At 43.9% G+C, this 19,068-nt stretch overlaps 1 protein-coding gene across 14 annotated transcripts in view; it reads right to left on the bottom strand.

Moving 5' to 3' along the window:
* The window catches only part of KALRN (kalirin RhoGEF kinase), a 548,250-nt gene that overhangs the window by 72,589 nt on the left and 456,593 nt on the right, over positions 1–19,068 (bottom strand). Inside the window, exon 1 of one of the 14 annotated variants that reach the window (XM_054176513.1) lies at positions 8,356–8,505. The exons of the other annotated variants lie outside the window; for them this stretch is intronic. Coding sequence (XP_054032488.1) covers positions 8,356–8,440 — 85 coding nt within the window. The 5' untranslated portion in view covers positions 8,441–8,505. Of the gene's footprint in view, positions 1–8,355; positions 8,506–19,068 lie in introns of those variants that run through there. 14 annotated transcript variants of the gene reach the window in all.

Genomic DNA, 19,068 nt, shown 5'->3' with positions numbered 1-19,068 from the left:
TGTTCAAGCCTGAATAATTTCTTTGATACCAAGAGAAAGTAAGATGCTCAGCACCTGTGCCCCAGCAGGAGCTGCGCTCTTCTACTGTGTAACTACTGTAACATTGGAAATATTTGTTTCCTTCTTGCCTAAAGCTATGATTTTCCTTCTGCTGCCCTAGAAAGGATCCCTGATGATTAATATTTATTCCATTTCCTAAAGAAGTCTGTTCAGCCTCCACGTGTTTCAGCTGAGAGCAATGTCTGAATATCATGTTGATCCTCAGGATTCAAACTACAGAAGGTACAAAGAAAACCAGACTTGAGGCACTTCAATGGCATTAGCTGTGAATCATCTTTTTACATTGTAGGGCTCAGATCTAAAAAAGACATTTGCATTTCTAATTAAAACAGATTACCATTAGTAACTAAAGAATGTTTTAAATCAGAATCCTTAGGCCATAAAAGCTAATTGCATGATGCTAAAACTGGATTTCAAAAATATACATATTATACCCCCTGCAGGATTAATTAGGCAACATCTCTTCAAAAGAGTTCTCAAAAGTGTATTTATTCAGCATGTGGTTAAATTACACTGCGTTGTGCAACACTTTTCATGGTCTGCCTTGGCACACACTCCTGCAGCAGCAGACAGCTGGGGCCTGGTTGTCAGGGGTGCTCAACATGGGCAAATCTGATTCGGGACTGCAGCGAACCCCAGCTGATGAGAAGGAACACACATGCTGGCTTGTGCTCTGCCTCAAAACCACCTCGATGCTGCTTTCACCCCTAATGCAATCCTGCTGCTTCCCACTGTGCAGCGGGGGCTGTTTTGGGCACGGTCAGCTGGTGCTGCTGAACAAGATGATCTTGGGTACGTGTGTGATGTGCTTCCTAGGACAAGCAGGCCTATAAAAAGGCTGAAATCAACTGGCAGGTATAAAGCCAGAAGCTGTAACTGCTGATTATTTGATGCACTTTTTGTCACAAATTTCCTACGTGACAGCAAGGAAGCTTCAGAGCGCTCTCTGAATTGCAATGTGATTCCATAGAGGTTAAGACTGTGCATTAGGGAGGAGGAGAAAAAAAACCAACACAGCATAACAGGGCACATCCTCAGCTGCTGTACTCTGTAATTGTAATTGTCAGCAAGCCTAAAGTGTGAATAAGTGTTCTTAGTATATTTAGCTGTAGCTGGGGCTGTGTAATCTCCACCCGAAACCTGGTTCCTCAGAATCACATGTGCTAACAGGGTCCCAGGCCTCACCTCTCTGCTACTTTACAGCCTTGCACAATCTGGAAAATAACTTTGCAGGGATCCATGATTTCAGCGTTGCTGAGCCGTACCAGGACTAGCAATAGCTGTAACACACAGAACAGCCAAATGCAGAGGGGTGCAATAAGGGCAACAGAACAGCAGTTACCAACTCCTCATGTGGCAACACACAGAACAGGAGATGCATTTTTGTTCCATCCTTTCTGCAACATGATGTTATGCCCACTACAGCAGAGCAAAGCAAATAACAAATATACAAACTAAAGCACAAATAACAGCTCTCTCCCTGCCAAAGAGAATAAGAAACCCCCGTGGTTCATTTTTGGTTTGCGGTTTTCTAATGGCAAAGAACATTTTGGAGCCTATCTCGCTAGGTATTTTCTGATAATTCTTCACACATGCTGAAGTCCTACTTATGATCTACAGATCTTTTAAAAGAAAATAGCCAGATATACTTCTACAGCTGTTTTCAAAAGTGTCATTACATGACACTGAATTGCATGATGAAACATTAGCAACTGAACTGCTCTGCAATAGTAACTGATACGCAGCGGGGAAACTGGCAAGGAACTGCATTTCTTTACTGAATTAAAAACCACATCTGTAGATCCCCACTGCAATCACCAACTCCCCAACCAATTCTTTTCTTTTCCAAAGAAATTGTAATTCTTGCTGAAGATGAAAATGTTTTCCTAAAGCCCATTAACAGGCAACAATTACACTGAAATGCAACAGTGTTCTGGGGTATCTGAGAAGTATCTTGAGGCTGTTTTTATACTGATGCATTTTGAGGCTTTTGTGAGGGTTTGTTTTGTTTTGGTTTGGTTTGTTTGTTTTAATTATTATTTGTTTTTTATTTATTTATTTTTAAAAGTATGTTTCTTTTAAAATGATAGTTTTTCTAATACATAAACAGTTCTAACAAGGTGTATGCCGAAATACAATGGTATGGGGTGGGGGGGAACCCAACACCACCCGAAAAACTACAAACAAAATCCTTCTGGAGTTAGAGGGAAATTACTGCCTTTTTTGTTTCACTTGAAAATTGACAGATTTTATTTCAGCATCTGTGAACTGAAATCCTGAACAATACATCTGCCTGGCACTTTTATAGGAAAGCAGCATGTTTAGTTACCCCATGTTCTTTGCAGTGAGCAGGGAATTATCTAAGCTATATTTTTCATAATTATCTGTTCTCCTGCCCTTAGAATACAGTCTCCTGTCTTCAGGCTTTTGATAAGGTGCATACTGCCTTGTGAATTCTTACAATCATCTTGGAATGAATGGAAGTTGAAGGGCTTTGCCTGCATAAAAGCAAACCCCATGTTTCCTTAATGGTGGATGAATTTATGAACGTTGGAAACAATGCAGCAATCTGAAAAATAAGGATCCCCATCACAAATTCACCCCCCAGACTAGTAAATGAAAGCTGATCTTTACAGAAGCAATTCCAATCTATTTTACATACATGAATTGAATGTTTATTTTATTTACTTGTCACATCTCACATATTAGTGCATCTCAAAAAATAAGGCTGCAAGATCAGTCACAAAAGGGAGACATAGTCAGAGGATGAGGGGCAAGCTTGAGTCAGAAGAGTTACAGTTCTTGTGCTGTGTGCATAACTTTCAAGAGAAAAAAAATAATGCTAATATTACTTGGATCTTAGGAACTGAGAGAAAGCTGCTAAAGCATCCCAAACACTGGCACCGACACAATAAACATCAGATTCGCAGAAAGTCGCTGGTGGAAGATGAGAGCAGTGCCCAGAATACTGTGCAGCAACTAGCACTTTGGAAAACCTCAAACCTCCAGTGCTCTTGGACACTTCATATTTTGCAGTAACACAGACCCACTGAAAACTTAACCTACTGTACCCATGAATAAGGTTTCTACCCTCAAAAGCCTGTCCCATGAACAGGTAAGATTTAACGGCTCCTAAAAAGAATTGACTGTTCCCCCAGACTACCCAGAGAGCAGTGTCCATGCATCTCCTTAAGCAGTTCACATTCACAGGTCACTTATTCACAGAATCAACCAGGTTGGAAAAGACCAGAGAGATCATCAGCTTATCACCCAGCACCACCTGACAACTAAACCATGGCTCCAAGTGACCCATCCAATCTTTTTTTTTGTAACACCTCCAGCAACAGTGACTCCACCACCTCCCTGGGCAGCCTCAGGACTTGTCCTGCTGAAATCCTCCTCTGTCTCATTGTCATGTTCAAAGGACAACATGCCCATGTACACAAATACAAGCAGGTTCAAACCAGTGAGTCCGTTTATCTCAAAAGACTGCCTTGGGGACCGTCAGGGACATGATTAACTCAGGACTGTCTGTCAGGAGGGTGTAAAGGAGGTGTGGGCAAGTACATTTCCACACTGTCAAAAAGAAAGATTCTTTTGCTAAGTGTATTCACCTTGTCATGGTAATCCTTCCTGCTCAACTGTGCAGCATTTTCAGCAACTCGTTGGTCCCTTTCAATAACTGTCTGCCATGACCCTCTCTGACTCAGCCTGGAGAGGTGGGAAACACAAGACTTAAAAGACATTTTCTCTTAATAGAACTGGACCAAAATAACAACCCTCCCAACCCTCATCACAGCCACTTGCCTGTGAACCTGCCAGGAGAAAGAGCTGAGCACAACTCTGGCATGACAGAGACTGCCCACAACCAGTACACTTGATCCTTTTGACTTTGCTGAGATGCAACTAATGAGCAATAGATGGACTTCACCCAAGGAGCATACTTGGGGAAGGTAACAGTTTCCTCATATTTCTCATTCAGAAAGGACCAGGAAACTAAGTAAGCTTTGGTTGACACCCTTAACTTTACTATTGTTTTCTCCTCTGCCTCAATTTTGACAGAACTGCTTTGGCCATGCATTCCATTTTGCTGTACACAGTGTAACCATGGCTCAGCCTGAAGCACTAAATAAAATATGTTCAAATTAGGAAATGTTATGGGCTTGAATATATTATTGCAGTTCTCTCTCTTGCTACCACTCAGCACAAAGGTACCAGTTTCTTTAGCAAAGCTCTGCAGCTTGCTGTAACACAGTGTCAGCACCTTCTATAAAAAGCACCATCAGATCTCACTTTTTACCTAATGAAGAAATAACTTTCATTAATGTACTGTTGACAGCCCTTGTAATGATGCTGGTTTGCCCCACTTCCAGTTAAGGTTCTGTTTCTGACCGACTAGCAACGATGTACAAGGTGGCTGGCTGAACTCTCTTCACTGCACATTAGTTACCGCCACTCTGTCAAGAGAAGCTTACTTTGCTAATCTTGTAGCAATGAGGTTCATCAGACAGAGCAAGGAAAGTAAAAATAAATCAAAAACTCAGGGAAGAATAGCAAGGGGAGGAAAAGGGAAAGAAAGAAAGAATAAGAGGACAGTAAAGCAAACAAAAAAAGACAAAAGGAAGAGCAAAACTGTAAGAGTCAGGAGAGAGGAGGAGCCATAGGGAGGGGAAATTTAAATAAGAGCTTTACCAGGATCTTATCATAGACACAAACCCACTCAACTTCTCATTTATTACACACTGAGATTAAATGTTTGACATTCAGATTAAGTTTCTTTTGTTCTGAAATGGAAAGTTTGGATATGGCTGGCAGCCTGCTCAGAAGAGCAGCTGCTCCAGGAGGTAGGGGGACACGTTCTTTACTGAAGCCAATATGATGTATCCACTTCAATCTATTTTCCTTGTTTCTGGCTAGTGTTTTATATTCTCACCTAAAGCCATGCTGCAGCTACATAATATGACCTAGAATGGAGTGTAAAGTGTTGCACCGTAAAGTTATGCTGACAATAGATTGATTACTCTTAATCACAGATTCTTTTCTTTGGGCTGTAGCTGATGCACTCATAATTTGTTTCTCAAGTCCAGCAGACAGGAACATCTCTCTCTCCCTGTGCCTGAAGAAAGGCATTTCCTACACCTAGTGAGTGCTTTCCACCTTCCTGGTGCTCCTTAGGGCAATGAGACCCTAGCATGCTCCAGACTGGCCAGAGCTGAATTACTGCAAATAAATATCCTCTAAACAAGGCTTTGTGTATAATACAGACACAGAATTAAACTTCTAGGTTAAATTTGAGCTACTGACTAGAGTCTCACAGCCCACTGTACGAGAGCTTGGTGTTCAGTCTCCAGCCCATCCGAGCTCCATGCACCCAATGCTGAGCTTCAGAGCTCTGTCAAAGGTGGCACAGAGCAAAGGCAATCACCCACTGAACTTTGCTCAGCATTAAAAGACAACGAAGTTAACACCCTTTGTCACATTCAACTAATAATTTGATTTATAAAGGACATTTCAAAGCAGGAATCCCTCCAACGTCTTCCCTCATCACAACCCTTTCTAATGATCCTCTAATCTGAAGCAGAAAGCCAAGGAGAGGGACTCCATGTTAAAAGAAAAGGTATATTCCATTACAAATCCTGGACTGATTTCTAAGGAGAGTTCAATGACTTTCTAGTTATCAGAAGACCATCAGAATTTGAGCCCTCTTCTCAGTCTTTCAGGGTCACTTTTGCAGCACTAAGAAGCATCCCATTACATTAGGTCACTTTGCATCTGTGCATTTAGGAGATACTCCAAAGAACCCTGCTTGCCCAACTGCTGACTGATTAAGGCCATTGGTTCTGAAGACTATGCAAAGTCTACTGCTCTTAACTACCCCTTTTTATAGCTGAGAGCAAGTGACAGACTCTTGCTCTGAGACACTCCTATATTAGGATTCATATCTCTCCACACTTCAGAAGAGACAAGTAGTCCTTATTTAGCTCATACAGGGAACTGTTGGGGTCAGAGCAAAACTGCAAATGCTTTATCTGGATGGATCCCCAATAGCTTTGTATATAGGCAAAGTTGACAAGATCAGAACTCATCAAGAGAAAGGGGTGAAAAACCAGTATCAAGTTCTCTACTGCTGCAACAGACAGGGTAAGACTGATGCAATGGAGTAGTTTGAGTTATCCATCAAAATCCTTTGGAGGAATGCCCAGTTACACAAAAGTGATGTATTTCATGATAGAGTGGAGATGCAGGGTTTAGGGGGTTTTGGCTCTACATTATTGTTTCTATTTAGGACACAAGCATCCACATCACTTCTAAGCTTCATGGCATGAGCAGCACTGACAGCTTGTACCAACACAACCTCTGAGCACAAGCTGCACATTCATCGTCTCAATTTCTCTCACCAGACAGTTCATACCAGCACAACAAAACCTACTCAGATGTTGCAAGATTGAGATCAGGAATTTGTCACCAGGAAAAAGAAGCTCTGCATTTTTAAAGGCAAAAGGAAGGTCATTTATGGGGCAACAGTGAGACCAGTTCTAAGGTGATTAACACCCATCTTAAATATGAATTGCAGGCACCTATTAGTAAGTAGTAGTATTTAGGATCCCCAGGATGAAAGGTGTTCCCCCAGAAGCAAAGATGACCACTGACAATGCAGAATACATGACAGTAAAGCTTTAAAGGTGTGGTTGCCCCATTAAATCTCTCCAAGTTTCTTCCATTAAACTGACAATGAACAGCATGCTGTAGTCTGAGGTACTCAAATCCCTCATCAAATGGTTTGGTACCTGCTTATTATACTTAGGGATTATTCCCACCATCTGACTACCTCTGGGTTTTTTAATTAATACAGCAGAACAGTCAGCCTTTTGTAACTTCTTGACCAAAGTTTACTACTGAGGAAAAGGAAGAAGTAAAGCAACTGATATATCACAAAACACCTTTTATTACTAAGCCAGTAAACTAAAACTGCAAAGACAGTTAAAGGAGAGAGAGGAGCCAGCTGCTTCTCCTTTCCCTTTCTAGAGACCTTTGCAGGCACAGCAGGCAGCAGGGAGTTTTTAATCTGTTAGAATCAATATTTTAAAGACCAGAAACATGTCAGAGAGCTAGAATACTGCTCCAGCCACAAACCTCCTGCATGGGTCAACACATTAAAGCACAGGCTGTCCAAAAGACTTGGCTTTCACAGTCATCTAGTACCACAACCTTTCTGTTAGCAGCCAGGTTACATGTTCCTACTTAAACGCTGCAAAACAGTGGGCTTTTGTGCATTGACCTCAAGAGTCACTTCTTTGGCATGCAGTAATGTGTTCTCCCCAGGCTGAGAAAGATCAGCATCTTAGGAGATCATGGCAAACTCCAACACCAACTAGTTTGCTGCTGTCACCACTTAAGCATGACTCTACTTCAGTAACTGGGGAAACAGGGCTCCTGCATTGCAAACGTGTGCTTCAAGTAAACCCACCTGTCCTCAAAGCCATCTTTATCTGGGGATGTGTAAACGGGCTCTATGACACAACCCCCCCTGCACTTAAAAGCTTTAGTTTCTGTGTTGTTTTGTTGGGTTTTTTTAAAGGGCCCAAAAGAAAGGGCAAGTTTTGTCTGGGACATATTTGCTTTGCCATTCAGAGAACAGGAAACCCTGAAATACCACATTCAGACCTCCAAAAAACTCACATTGTCCAGAAAAAGTTCAAGAGCCATATCACAGTAAAAAGACTGCAGGCTGGGAAATCCTCAGCCAAGCTGCACTGTTCCTTGCAAACGCCAGATTTTTACTTTATTTTTACAGGGCTGCTGTGGCTTTCCCACATCTCTTAGCAATTCAGCTCAGCCAGCTTCTCCAGACCTTCCCACATCACCATTCAGAGATTTGTGAACTGTGAGAAACAGATGTTCTCAAAGCATTTTACTCCTATTCAAGCCCCCCCAAAAAGACTAGAAAGGAAAGAAGGAAAAGGGGGGTTTGGAGGGGTAAGAAGAAGGAAATCTCATTTAAGCAAATATTTCTCCCGCCCTATTGACCTTAAAGTCCCAGGGTGTTTCCTACCATCAACGACAAAATGCATCCTGTCACTTTCAGCACTTTCCTTCCCGGTGCCCGTGGCCGGTTCACCTTCTCCTCCCGGTCCGGCTGCTCCCCGCCGACACCTGCCCCTTCCCTCCACTCGGCGCCGGCGCGGAGCGGCCAGCAGCGGGAGGATGGTGCCCAGGCGAAGGCACCGCTGCGCCCACCCAGCGCCCGCTCCAGCCCCGCGGGGGCCCACTGCCCACCGCCCAGCCCCCACCAACCTTTGCAGGGACAGCAGCAGCAGCACTTCGCTAAGAGCCATCCTACACCGGAGCGGGCGGGATAGCCGCGCCTGCCCGCTTTCATGATGCCTTCGGGCTGCTCATGGCAAGGAGCCACCGTCCCACTTGGGAAAAACAACAAGTCACAATAAAAATAAAATTAAAAAAAAAAAAGAAAGAAAGAAAGGAAGAAAAAAGCCCTGAAGCCAAAAAAAAAATAATTTCAACCCAGCCGCAAGCAGCAGCCGAGCAGCCGCGGCCGCTGTCCCCGCCGCGCCGGGCGCGCACCTCCGGGGGCGGAGCGGAGCGGGGCGGCCGCGGCCACCGCACCGCCTTATGCAACGGGGCGGCAGCGGGCGGAGCGCCCTGCCCGTCCGCCGAGGGGTTGAGGCCAGACGGGATCCCGCTGCTGTCTGCGAAGAAACGAGTCTTCGGGGGCAGAAATGCTGCTGTGGCGGGCGGCCGCCCGGGGCGGCAGCGAGGAGTAAAAACTGCCCGGAAGTTTGCTAAAGTTCCGATATGTCGCGGTTTCTACAAAGTCTTTATAAGGCAAAACTTGTACTGCTGGGTTTGGTGCCTTTTTTTTTTTAAAGTTCGCAACTCCCCCCACCCGGCCTTCCAGTGCCATTCCTTAGCTTAAGCATCTGACAGCTACGACTTTTTACAACTCGTTGAAAATACTGCCCGGCCTGTTCTGAGCCCAGCCTGTCTGCTGTCTGCAGCAGGAGACCTGCCTGAAGAAGTGTATGGTAAATGCTTCTGACACACGCACCAATATGCCCAACATCCAGAGGCACAGCCTGTTTTGGAAAGTGCCAGCCTGCTGCGTTAGGATTTCCCACCTAAAGCATGGAAAACTGGAGGTGCCAAAAACATCCTGAACCTTGCTGGAGGCAGCTGGTAGGAGAGGTCGGGCAGGATTCCAGAGCAGCAGCATCAGAGTTTTTCACTCTTGCATCACAAGCTGAATGAACCCAACAAGCTGCTTCTCCCGGGCAAAGATGAGGGAGCGGCAGAAGGGAGATGTGCTCTGCTACGTGCCTCTGCCTGCTGGGACTTCAGCCTCAGCAGCAGATCATGCAGACTGGTGATGTGGACCAAGGGATTTGTTTTTGCTGTATACTGGCTTTGCAGTATCATAGAATCATAGAATTGTTAGGATTGGAAGGGACCTCAAGGATCATCTAGTTCCAAGCCCCCTGCCATGGGCAGGGACACCTCACACTACATCAGGTTCCTCAGAGCCACATCCAGCCTGGCCTTATAAACCTCCAGGGATGAGGCTTCTATCACCTCCCTGAGCAACCTGTTCCAGTGTCTCAGCACTCCCATGGTGAAGAATTTCTTCCTAACACCCAATCTGAATCTACTTATTTCTATTTTTTTTCCATTCCCCTTAGTCCTATCCCTACCTGACACCCTAAAAAGTCCCTCACCAGCTTTCTTGTAGCCCCCTTTCAGATACTGTAAGGCCCCAGTAAAGTCTCCTTGGAACCTTCTCTTCTCCACATTGAACAGCCCCAACTCCCTCAGTCTGTCCTCATAGGAGAGACTGAGACTGTTTCTGGACACGCGGTGGCTATGGCTTCAGCACACTGTTCACAAACCCACGTGGGATTGCATCCACATAGTAGGTGCTGTTGGCCAAGGGGAGGCCTGTGCTTGGTGATTTCATGTAGCTGCCTGGTGGGATCCTGTGGACCCTAGAGACATCCCAGCAGAAGAATCCTATTACCTGCTGCCATAAGAGTGTCAGAGACCCTCCCTGAGAAATTCCTTCCACCACAACAGCAAGCAGGAAACCTTTATGCTTCACTTTTAGCTGTGCTGCAGAAATTGTTCTTTCACCACAACCTAACTGGAAGTGCTGGCAACCTCCTAACAAGCCTGGAGTGTGCAAAATTGTTGTGCCAATGCCCTTGAGCACCAAGGTTCTTTTCAATACATGAAAATGAAGGGAACCTTAATTCTAGTTCTACTTTGTATTGTGTCTTTCTTCGACTTGGGTCTTTGCCTATCTGGGAGATGCAAGGGAATGTCTTTAGGGTGCACTCAGGCCTCTTGTGCCTGTAGCAGGGAGATAATAGGTCTCACTGGCAGCAGAAGCCACAGCTGCAGCTGAAGAAGGAGGAGGTGGACTGAGAACCACTTAGAACACCCTCACCCTTCTGCACCTCTCTCTTTCCCATTTGTCCTAACAATGGTGGCCCAGGCAGCAGCTCTTCAGGTGGCTCTTTTGGTCACCTGAAGCTCCAGGCAGTAAGAAGACACCAGCTTAGGGCCTCTGAATGATTCAGGAAACATGCAGAAGGGCTCTTTTGAGAAGGCATTTCTTTACTACTCTGCTTTCTCCTTCATACAGCATCTCTCTTCTAATCCACTCGATCATACCATATCCACCTTCTGCCCAGAGGGCTGGCTGCTTCCTACCTAAACTCAGCCTGCAGAAAAAGAGGCGTGAGATGATTGTGCTCCTCACTGGCACCTTGATTTTCAGTGTGGCATCTGAGGCTGCAGCAGCAATCCCTATTCAGCACCTAGCGCGCTGGAGCCCTGCTTTTGGTGGGTGTTAAAAGTCATCCTAAGAAAATCTTTGAGGCTCCTCATTCGAGACATTACCAAACATTCTAAAGATGGCATTTCACCTTTAAATACCGGGGCCTGGGGCGGCGGGAACAGCAGCCCCCGCGGTGGTGGTGGCGGTGGCGGTCCCGGTTCAGGGCGTGGGAGGGGTTGTTGGGGACACCTGGCGGCCAGCCTCGGCATGGCGGCTAGGAGCCTGGGGAGGGGAGGGCTCGGCTGGTCCAGCTCAAGAAAACCAGCTTAATTAAACACGAATGGAAGTCATTACTGTGGGGGGAAGCAGGCTCTACCCTGTCAAATCTACGGTTCTAGCAACGGTGTGAGGATAGTACGGAAAACGTTGCTCTTTAAAGCCGCACCTATCTATGTACACTCAGTGCTGAATTTACAGCCAATAAACATATCCCCATATCAGACTGAAAGGCATATTCTCAATGACCACACCGTATCAGTTAGCTCCCATAAAACATAAGAGGAGACATGCTGTGGGCATCCAGCTCAGATTTGGCCCTGGCTGTGGAAGACTGCTGTCACCAACATGAGTGGGAGTTCTTCTGCCAGCTGCATTGAGCCTTTAGCTTCAACAGGGAGTTAGAACTTTGGGAAATGGAACTGTTGCAGGGATCACACTGGAGGAAATTCTTACAGCTCACTTGCCCTAGGTGAGGGGCTAGAATATGTTTGCCTGGGAGTAGAAAGGGTCTTTAACCTCACTGACTATTCTCACATCAGATTTTTCAGGTTATAATTGGATAGAGTGCATTAACATGTGACTCTGTGGTCCCTGAATAACCTGTATGTACTCTAGAAAAAAAAAGAACAAATTCTGCCTGAGTTCATGCCTCAGCTGCAGAAATTCTTCAAGGGACTACCTCCTGGCACCACACTCCAAACAAAATTGCTGTTGTCTACAGTGGAGTCGCCAAGAAAAATTTCCATCCTGACTTGCTGCACCTGAAGCTAAGGCTGTGAGTGGTGTGTTGGCACCATGGGCCAAATGTGCTGCCCTCTGCAATGCAGACAATGGAAAGGAAGTAACCTCAGTCTAAGGTCAGGATGACAAGGAAAGTAGTTCTGTCTGCTCTTAAATACACATTTAGAAGGGCTCCAGGCATATGGGTTTTGTCTGAAATCCAAGAGAATCTGTAGAAATTGCTTTTGCTGTAAAGGGGAAGTAAGTTCTCATACTTTCACCAAGTCCCCATGTGCAAAATTTGGGGTGCAAGAAAGAACATATACAATTTTTACACTGTCTCCAGTGCTCCCTGGTATCTATAGCAGATGTTTAATTTTCTTAGGTTATAAACTGAGGGACCTGTCTGAGGGAAGCACAGGACAAAATAACTAGTGCAAGTAAACTGTCATGGCTTCATTTGGGTCAACAGAAATACAGGAGTGAAATGTGCCTGGCCCAGATTGCCCTGGAGGTCTGTAATGTAGAACAGCAGCGACAATATTTCTCCCATAGTAACAGGTGCTGTTTCCTTCCCCCCATCACATGTAGAGAGATGAATAATGTAATAGCCGTCAGGAGCATCTGTTCCTTACTTATGCAAGCCAATCCTGCATTGTGCTTTAGGGTGTAAAGTGATCTCTGCACAAAATCCATCCCTATGGACACCACTATCACTGAGTAAGATGTATTATGGCTGATTTATTTCTTTAATCCAATGAAGCTGAAGGATCAGCTACTCATTTCATAGGAGGGAATAAGAAACCAGCTGCCTAAGAGAAATAACTCATGGATGGCAAAAGAAAGATGGATGCATACAGTTTTAAGCACATCATTTAAATATGTGATAGAGACGTATTCAGATAGTGCAAGAATATGCATGAAATCTAAGCTTTGTTAGGGAGAGTTAGGTCCCTCTGCAGAGCAATTCAGGTGCTGCAGGCAGGACACTAAATGTGGACGTGCTGAGATCCAGTCAGTAGAAACACCAGGAGCAAGGACTTAGTAGAACCCTTTTTTCCATGGTGGTCTTGTTTCCAGTTCTTGGAGAAGTCCAGAGCTACACAGCAGCTTAAGAAGCCCAGTCAATACTATCTATTTAGTTTCATTACTAGTTCTCCCATTTGCTTTCTGAGTAACTTTAGGGGAAAAACCCTGACCATTTCATGCCCCAGTTTCCCTGTGCGCCATAAAAGGACATTAGCTTTTCACATTTGCTTTAAAGCGTTCTGAAACAGAGATTAGGTATCCTATGCTGAAGAAGAAGAGTTATTATGTATCTTGAAATAAGTGTAGCAAAATATGGTTCTGGCATTATCAACCTTTAGCTGTAGCATTAAAAAGCACCTTGATCAATATGTCTCCTCTGTGAATGTTACTCGCAAAACCAGGTGAATCTGAACAACTGGAAGGAAAGCAGATTGGCAGAGCAAAGCCATCCTTGCTCAACCAGCACATTTCAGTACATTATTCTTGGCTCTGGCTCCAGCTATTTTCAACAGGACTGAAAACTCATTAAATTAAATCAGATGAACCAGATTCTTTAAAAATAGCCAGAGCCTTGTGCTGCTAGTTGGAAAAAACAACAACTTCATTGGGTATTAAACCAGATAAAATAAATTAAAAACAAATAAATAGAGTTATATTCCCTTCTTGCTCAAGGGAGCACAACTCCAAGGAGAGGTTTTTAGCTCCTCAGTTCAGCACAGTGGTTGGTAAAGGAACATTCTCAACTAGCTGAAGCAAACAAATTAAGAAGAAATACAGACAGTCCAGCATAAACTCCATGCTGATCTGCAATGTAGGCATATGCTCAAGCAAAGTTAGACTACATCATTCCTGATCTCTCTGCTGTAGATGTCTGCTTGGGAGGGGTTTATGGCAAGTTAGAACTGCCACCATGTCCAAAGAGCATCCTGGCCCACCAACTCTACTTCAAAGCCTTAAAGGCCACAGCCAGACCTGTCTGCACTGCTGAGACAGACCTCACTTTTATGTATTGCACAACACACACCTCTCCCAGCCATCAGCAGTTCCATACTGACACTAGCATGACTTTCTTTCCTAATTTAAAACCCATCTTTTTTCTTTCTCTGCATCTATTAAGAGGGAAGAACCGATGAAAAAAAAGAGAAGTTGTTTGGACACATGCCCAAAAACATCTTAAAAAGATCATCAAACAAACAGCAGGGGGTGGACGACTGTGGCGCAGACTGCAGAATAAGATACATACACTTTCTTTCATGTGTTCAGTCTGTTTCAAAGGACCTTAGCTGCCAAACTCTTCACATAGGTATAACCCAGGATAGCTTCATCCACCCTCAGAAGCAGAACAGACCTGCAGAACACACATGCCCCTTCAACCTCCACCCTAACTTTGCCTCTTAGATATCTTAGAGCAGGTAGCTACATTGTCCAGCTGCTCTTGTTTCCTGGGCACATAGAATACATAGAATACATAGAATAAACCAGGTTGGAAGAGACCTTCAAGATCATCGCGTCCAACCCATCAACCAATCCAACACCGCCCAAACAACTAACCCACGGCACCAAGCACCCCATCAAGTCTTCTCCTGAAAACCTCCAGTGATGGCGACTCCACCACCTCCCCAGGCAGCCCATTCCAATGGGCAATCGCTCTTTCTGTATAGAACTTTTTTCTAACATCCAGCCTGAACCTCCCCTGGCGCAGCCTGAGACTGTGTCCACATGATCAGTTCCAGTACAGATTCTTCCTGAGCAGAAACCATCTGCTGACAGTGAGTTGCTTAAGAAAACAGAAGCTGGTGTGCAGTCCTGCCACACTGCCTTCCTCCAAGACCTCAGTGCAGATTCACCCTCACTAGCTCTACTACTTCAGCAAGGTCTTATGTCAACAGAGAAGACTTGTCTGACCCACCTGATGAGTTACACTTAGATGAGGCTTGCAGCAAAGAGCCTGGTCTCACAAACCAGTTTAATGTAAGTGGTTCAGTAAGTGGACCCATGTACCAATTTATGTTGGTACGGTATCGATTGGTTGCTGGAGAGCTACACTTGGTGGTGGACACACCCTGAAACACCAGTCCTTCAGCAGAAAAGAGTGAAATAAAAATTTAAAGCAGGTTTTGTGTTACTTTCCTGAAGCACTTATCCCCATTATAGCGGAGACATGTCTTTAGGAGTTACTGCAATACCCAGTGATGGAAGACACAAACATAAAAGCCCAACCTTTTGGACATGTTTTGGCTCCTGCCTTACTGTCTTTGTCCTCAGCAGGGAAATCATGAACCTATCTTAGTCCATTGTGGTCTGCTTTCCAAGACAAATGGGAGCCTCACCCACTTGTCCATGACAAAGGTGAGTTGTTTTAGCAACTACAGTCTGATAGTATAACAGAAGTATTCCTGACCTGCCTGTCTCAACTTGTCTGCTGCTGTTCTATTTGGATGGTAGAAACCACAGCTAATTTTCTCTGTAAAGAGCATTTATTTTTCCTTAGGGTAAGTTGAGGCCTGGTTTGGTTTGCTTGGTTTGGTGGGTGTTTTTTGCTGTGGTTTTGGGTATTTGTTTTGTTTGTGTGCTTGGTGTGGGGTGTCTGGTTGGTTGGTTGGTTTTGTTTTTCTTAATGGAAGAGTATTCAGGCTATTTTCCAGAGAAGCTCTGCAGAAAATTGCAAGTTCTGTTCATCACCTATCCCCTACCCAGTATTCAACACAATTATGGTTCAAGGCAAGCTAAAAGAAAACAGTTAAAAACTGGCACACACCATTTTGCTTGCTAGGAACAAAATTTTCTCTTTGGCCAGTATGGAAGAATTGGAATGAAAATAAAATTCAATTGTAAAAGCTTTTATTTATTTAGGCCAAATTATTGCACTGACTGTATTTTCCACTTTCATTTTTTCTCTAAGGTGAAAAGAATGCAGAGGAGTTCTTACCAGGCAATGTTTAGGATGGCAAAGCTTTCTGTTTTACAATACCAGATCTAAGACAAGCATAATAGAATCTGTAAAGCTGTTATTGAAACTTATGGCAGGTATAAATAACAAAGACACACATAATAGGCAGCCTGCAGTGCAGAGAATTTAAGGGGAAAAAAGTTTTGAAGCCATTTTTGTCAGCTGGTGGAATGACTGGCTAGAGAACAAGCCCTCTGCTTTTATCCATGTGGAGCACCTCTGCCTACTTTCATCCTTTATTGTCCACATACCTGCAATAATGACATTTTTAGGATGCTAGCTGTCTGCCAGGCATGATTTCTGATGATGTCCTGTACAGCAATGCTGCTCCTGTGAATGTCAGCGAATGATTGCTAGTCTAGCAACAAATAGTCTAGAAATCCCCCTTCTGCTTGATACCAGCATACCACCAAAAGCTGGACTTCTACATGTTGGCATTTTCAGTCACCCCAAGACACAAAAATGTGTCGTCTTTCTGTGAGAGGGCCAAGTACGTGATCTCACAGAATATTTTTTAGCTCCTATGTCCAGTTGATCTCTCTGTATGTAACAGCTCCACATTACAAGATAGTTCCATGAGCACTTTTGAGTTGTCAAGAACTTACAACCCTGCCAAAACCCTTTGTTGCTTTTTCTGTCTCTCCCAGGTGCCTGCTCCTTCCTGCTGCTTCCCCTCTGCCAACAGAAATGTTTGTGCAGCTTCGCAGTGAATCTGATCCAGGTTAAAATTAACCTAAGGTGGAAAAAAATATGCATTTTAGCCCATATTAGATCCTTGATCTGCCTTGGTTCTCCTGTCATTATTGTTCAAATTTTACTGCAAAAGCCTCAAACTTTATAGAATTGCTTTGGTTGGAAAAGAGCTCTATGATCACCGAGTCTAACCATCAACCTGACACCACCATGACCATTACACCATGTCCCGAAATGCCACGTCTACACATTGTTTGAACACCTTAGACAGTGACAGCAGCAGCTCCCTGGGTAGCCTGTTCCAATGCCTGACCACTCTTTCAGTACAGAAATTTTTCTTAATATCCAATCTAAACCTCCCCTGTTGCAATTTAAGGCTATTTCCTCTTGTTCTGTTACTTGATACTAGGGAGAAGAGGCCAGCACCCACTTTACTACAACCTCCTTTCAGGTAGTCGTAGAGAACAATAAGGTCTCCCCTTGGCCTCTTCTGATGTCTGATGCATCATCTGGATTGATGTATTATCTCTTGATGTCAGTGATCTCACTCACTATGGTAGATCCTGGCTGTTTGAGTAGGCACTGAACACAAACACACATATCTGATGCTCAGAAAGGTTCAGTCTCCCCATGCAAGACAAAATGGGTCCTTCTGTCCATCTGACTATCTTTTTGCTCAGCAGAGAGAAGCACCAGCCCCCAGTGCTGCGGAGATCAGGCCCATTTTTGTTGTGCCTGCATGTCCCCATAGCAAGTTTTATGATGGCAGTCAGCAAGCTGATGGGGTGTGGGATGTACATTTTTGCTTCTTTATGTGCAGAAAAGTGTCTTCAAAATAAGGAAGGGCTGTAGCAGATTGAACATTGCAGAACACATATAGCTCTCAGGTGAAGGCTGTGTACAAAGCAGTTGTCCTGTGGAGTAGCAATGTCTACGCACAGCACAACTACAGCAGATTTGTCTGAGCCACAGATGTGCAGCAGCCACGAAGATTGCTGGGTGCACAACCTGAACTACCTTCCCCTGCCATCCATGCACAAAGCACAACACCTTTTTTTTTTTTTTACACACCTTTTTTGTGGGTTAGCATGGCTTTCTATTGCAGCAAGAGCACCCTCATTCCTTCACACTGTATCAGACTTAATTTGACTTTTGCAGTCAGTGGAAGGCAAAATGTTCTTAGTCTGCTAGGAGTCCTGCGGGGTTAATAAATCCTACAGCGCTTTTCTGAAGAATGCCAATTGTCTCTGAAGGCCAGAATCTTTCCTCTGATACTTAAATGCAATTCCAGTACATTTCCAAGGGAACTGAGTATGTGTTCCTTGGCAAAATTCAGGTAATTGACTTAATATTCTGAAGAGACATAAAATCTGCATAGAAAATTAAGAGCTGGGTACAGTCTGGAAGGAGTAAAAGTAAAATGTATGAAGATCTAAAAATACCTTTTTTCAAGTGTACCTTCAAAGATTGCAGTGCTCCTTCCTAGTCTGGAAACTAGTAAAATGCCCTTGAAATATTAATACTGGGTGCTACTATTTAAGTTGTAATCTCTTTTGCTTGCAGAAAAAAAGGACTGTAAAAATTGTTGTTTGGCATCAGGCAGGTTATTCCTATTGGTGAGAAACATGGAAGCTTAGGTTCACTTCATGAAAAGAGTCACCAACAGGAACTGCAAATTGTCTTGCTTAAGAGAAAAAGTCAGGGCTACTTTATTATGTGAAATATTGGGTAGTATATTACTGCTGTTTCTGTTGGAAGGCACACCTTTAGAGAGGCTGGAGGCCATCCCAACCGTTAACTGCAATATGCATCTCTCTCTATTGTTATGCTGTGCAAAACATAACCAGTGTTTTGTAAATTCCAGAAAACAAATAAAAAATTAGTTCTCTGCATTACAATTTTGCAGAATCAGTAACTATGGAGTGCATTTATGAAGAGCACGTGACATACGTGTAAAATAGCACCTTCGAATGAATGCTCAGGACATCCAGAGACAAGAATGGTTAAACATCTCATAGTAAAAAAAGGGAGCTGTTCTTTAGCTGTTTGGAACTGTGAGGCACTGATGTAAAGGAAAATATAGTAAAATGTGGACTTTGCCTTAAAGAAAAGAAAAATACAGTCCTGGGGTTAATGGCAACATTTACGAGAAGAGATAATATCTTTTATGAGATCAGTTAACATGAATGGGAAAAAATAGACTGGCATTTATGTAAATAACCTCCTGCCCTAGACTTGCAGACTATCATAGTGACAATAACATGAACTCTACTTCTTAGAATCTGGGATTTCTCTGAAGTGAGCAAAACTCACATTGGTTCAGGCTCCTTGGTAAAATGTGCAACCTGGGAATCACTGCTCTGACAAAATGCTTGCGTAAGTGACAGGAACATCAGATTTTTTGTGTCAGGATCAATATATCAAATCTGTGCAGTGTGCTGGAGCAGATATACAGAAACATAATTTCAATTACTTTAAATACATTATTTAATACACACGTGCTTTGCACTGCAGTTTGCCTGTCTCCAGCTTAGACTGATGAGGG

The sequence above is a fragment of the Dryobates pubescens genome, chromosome 2 (assembly GCF_014839835.1).
Source record: "Dryobates pubescens isolate bDryPub1 chromosome 2, bDryPub1.pri, whole genome shotgun sequence".
Classification (NCBI taxonomy): Eukaryota; Metazoa; Chordata; class Aves; order Piciformes; family Picidae; genus Dryobates; species Dryobates pubescens.
This window is presented reverse-complemented; position numbering and strand designations above follow the sequence as displayed.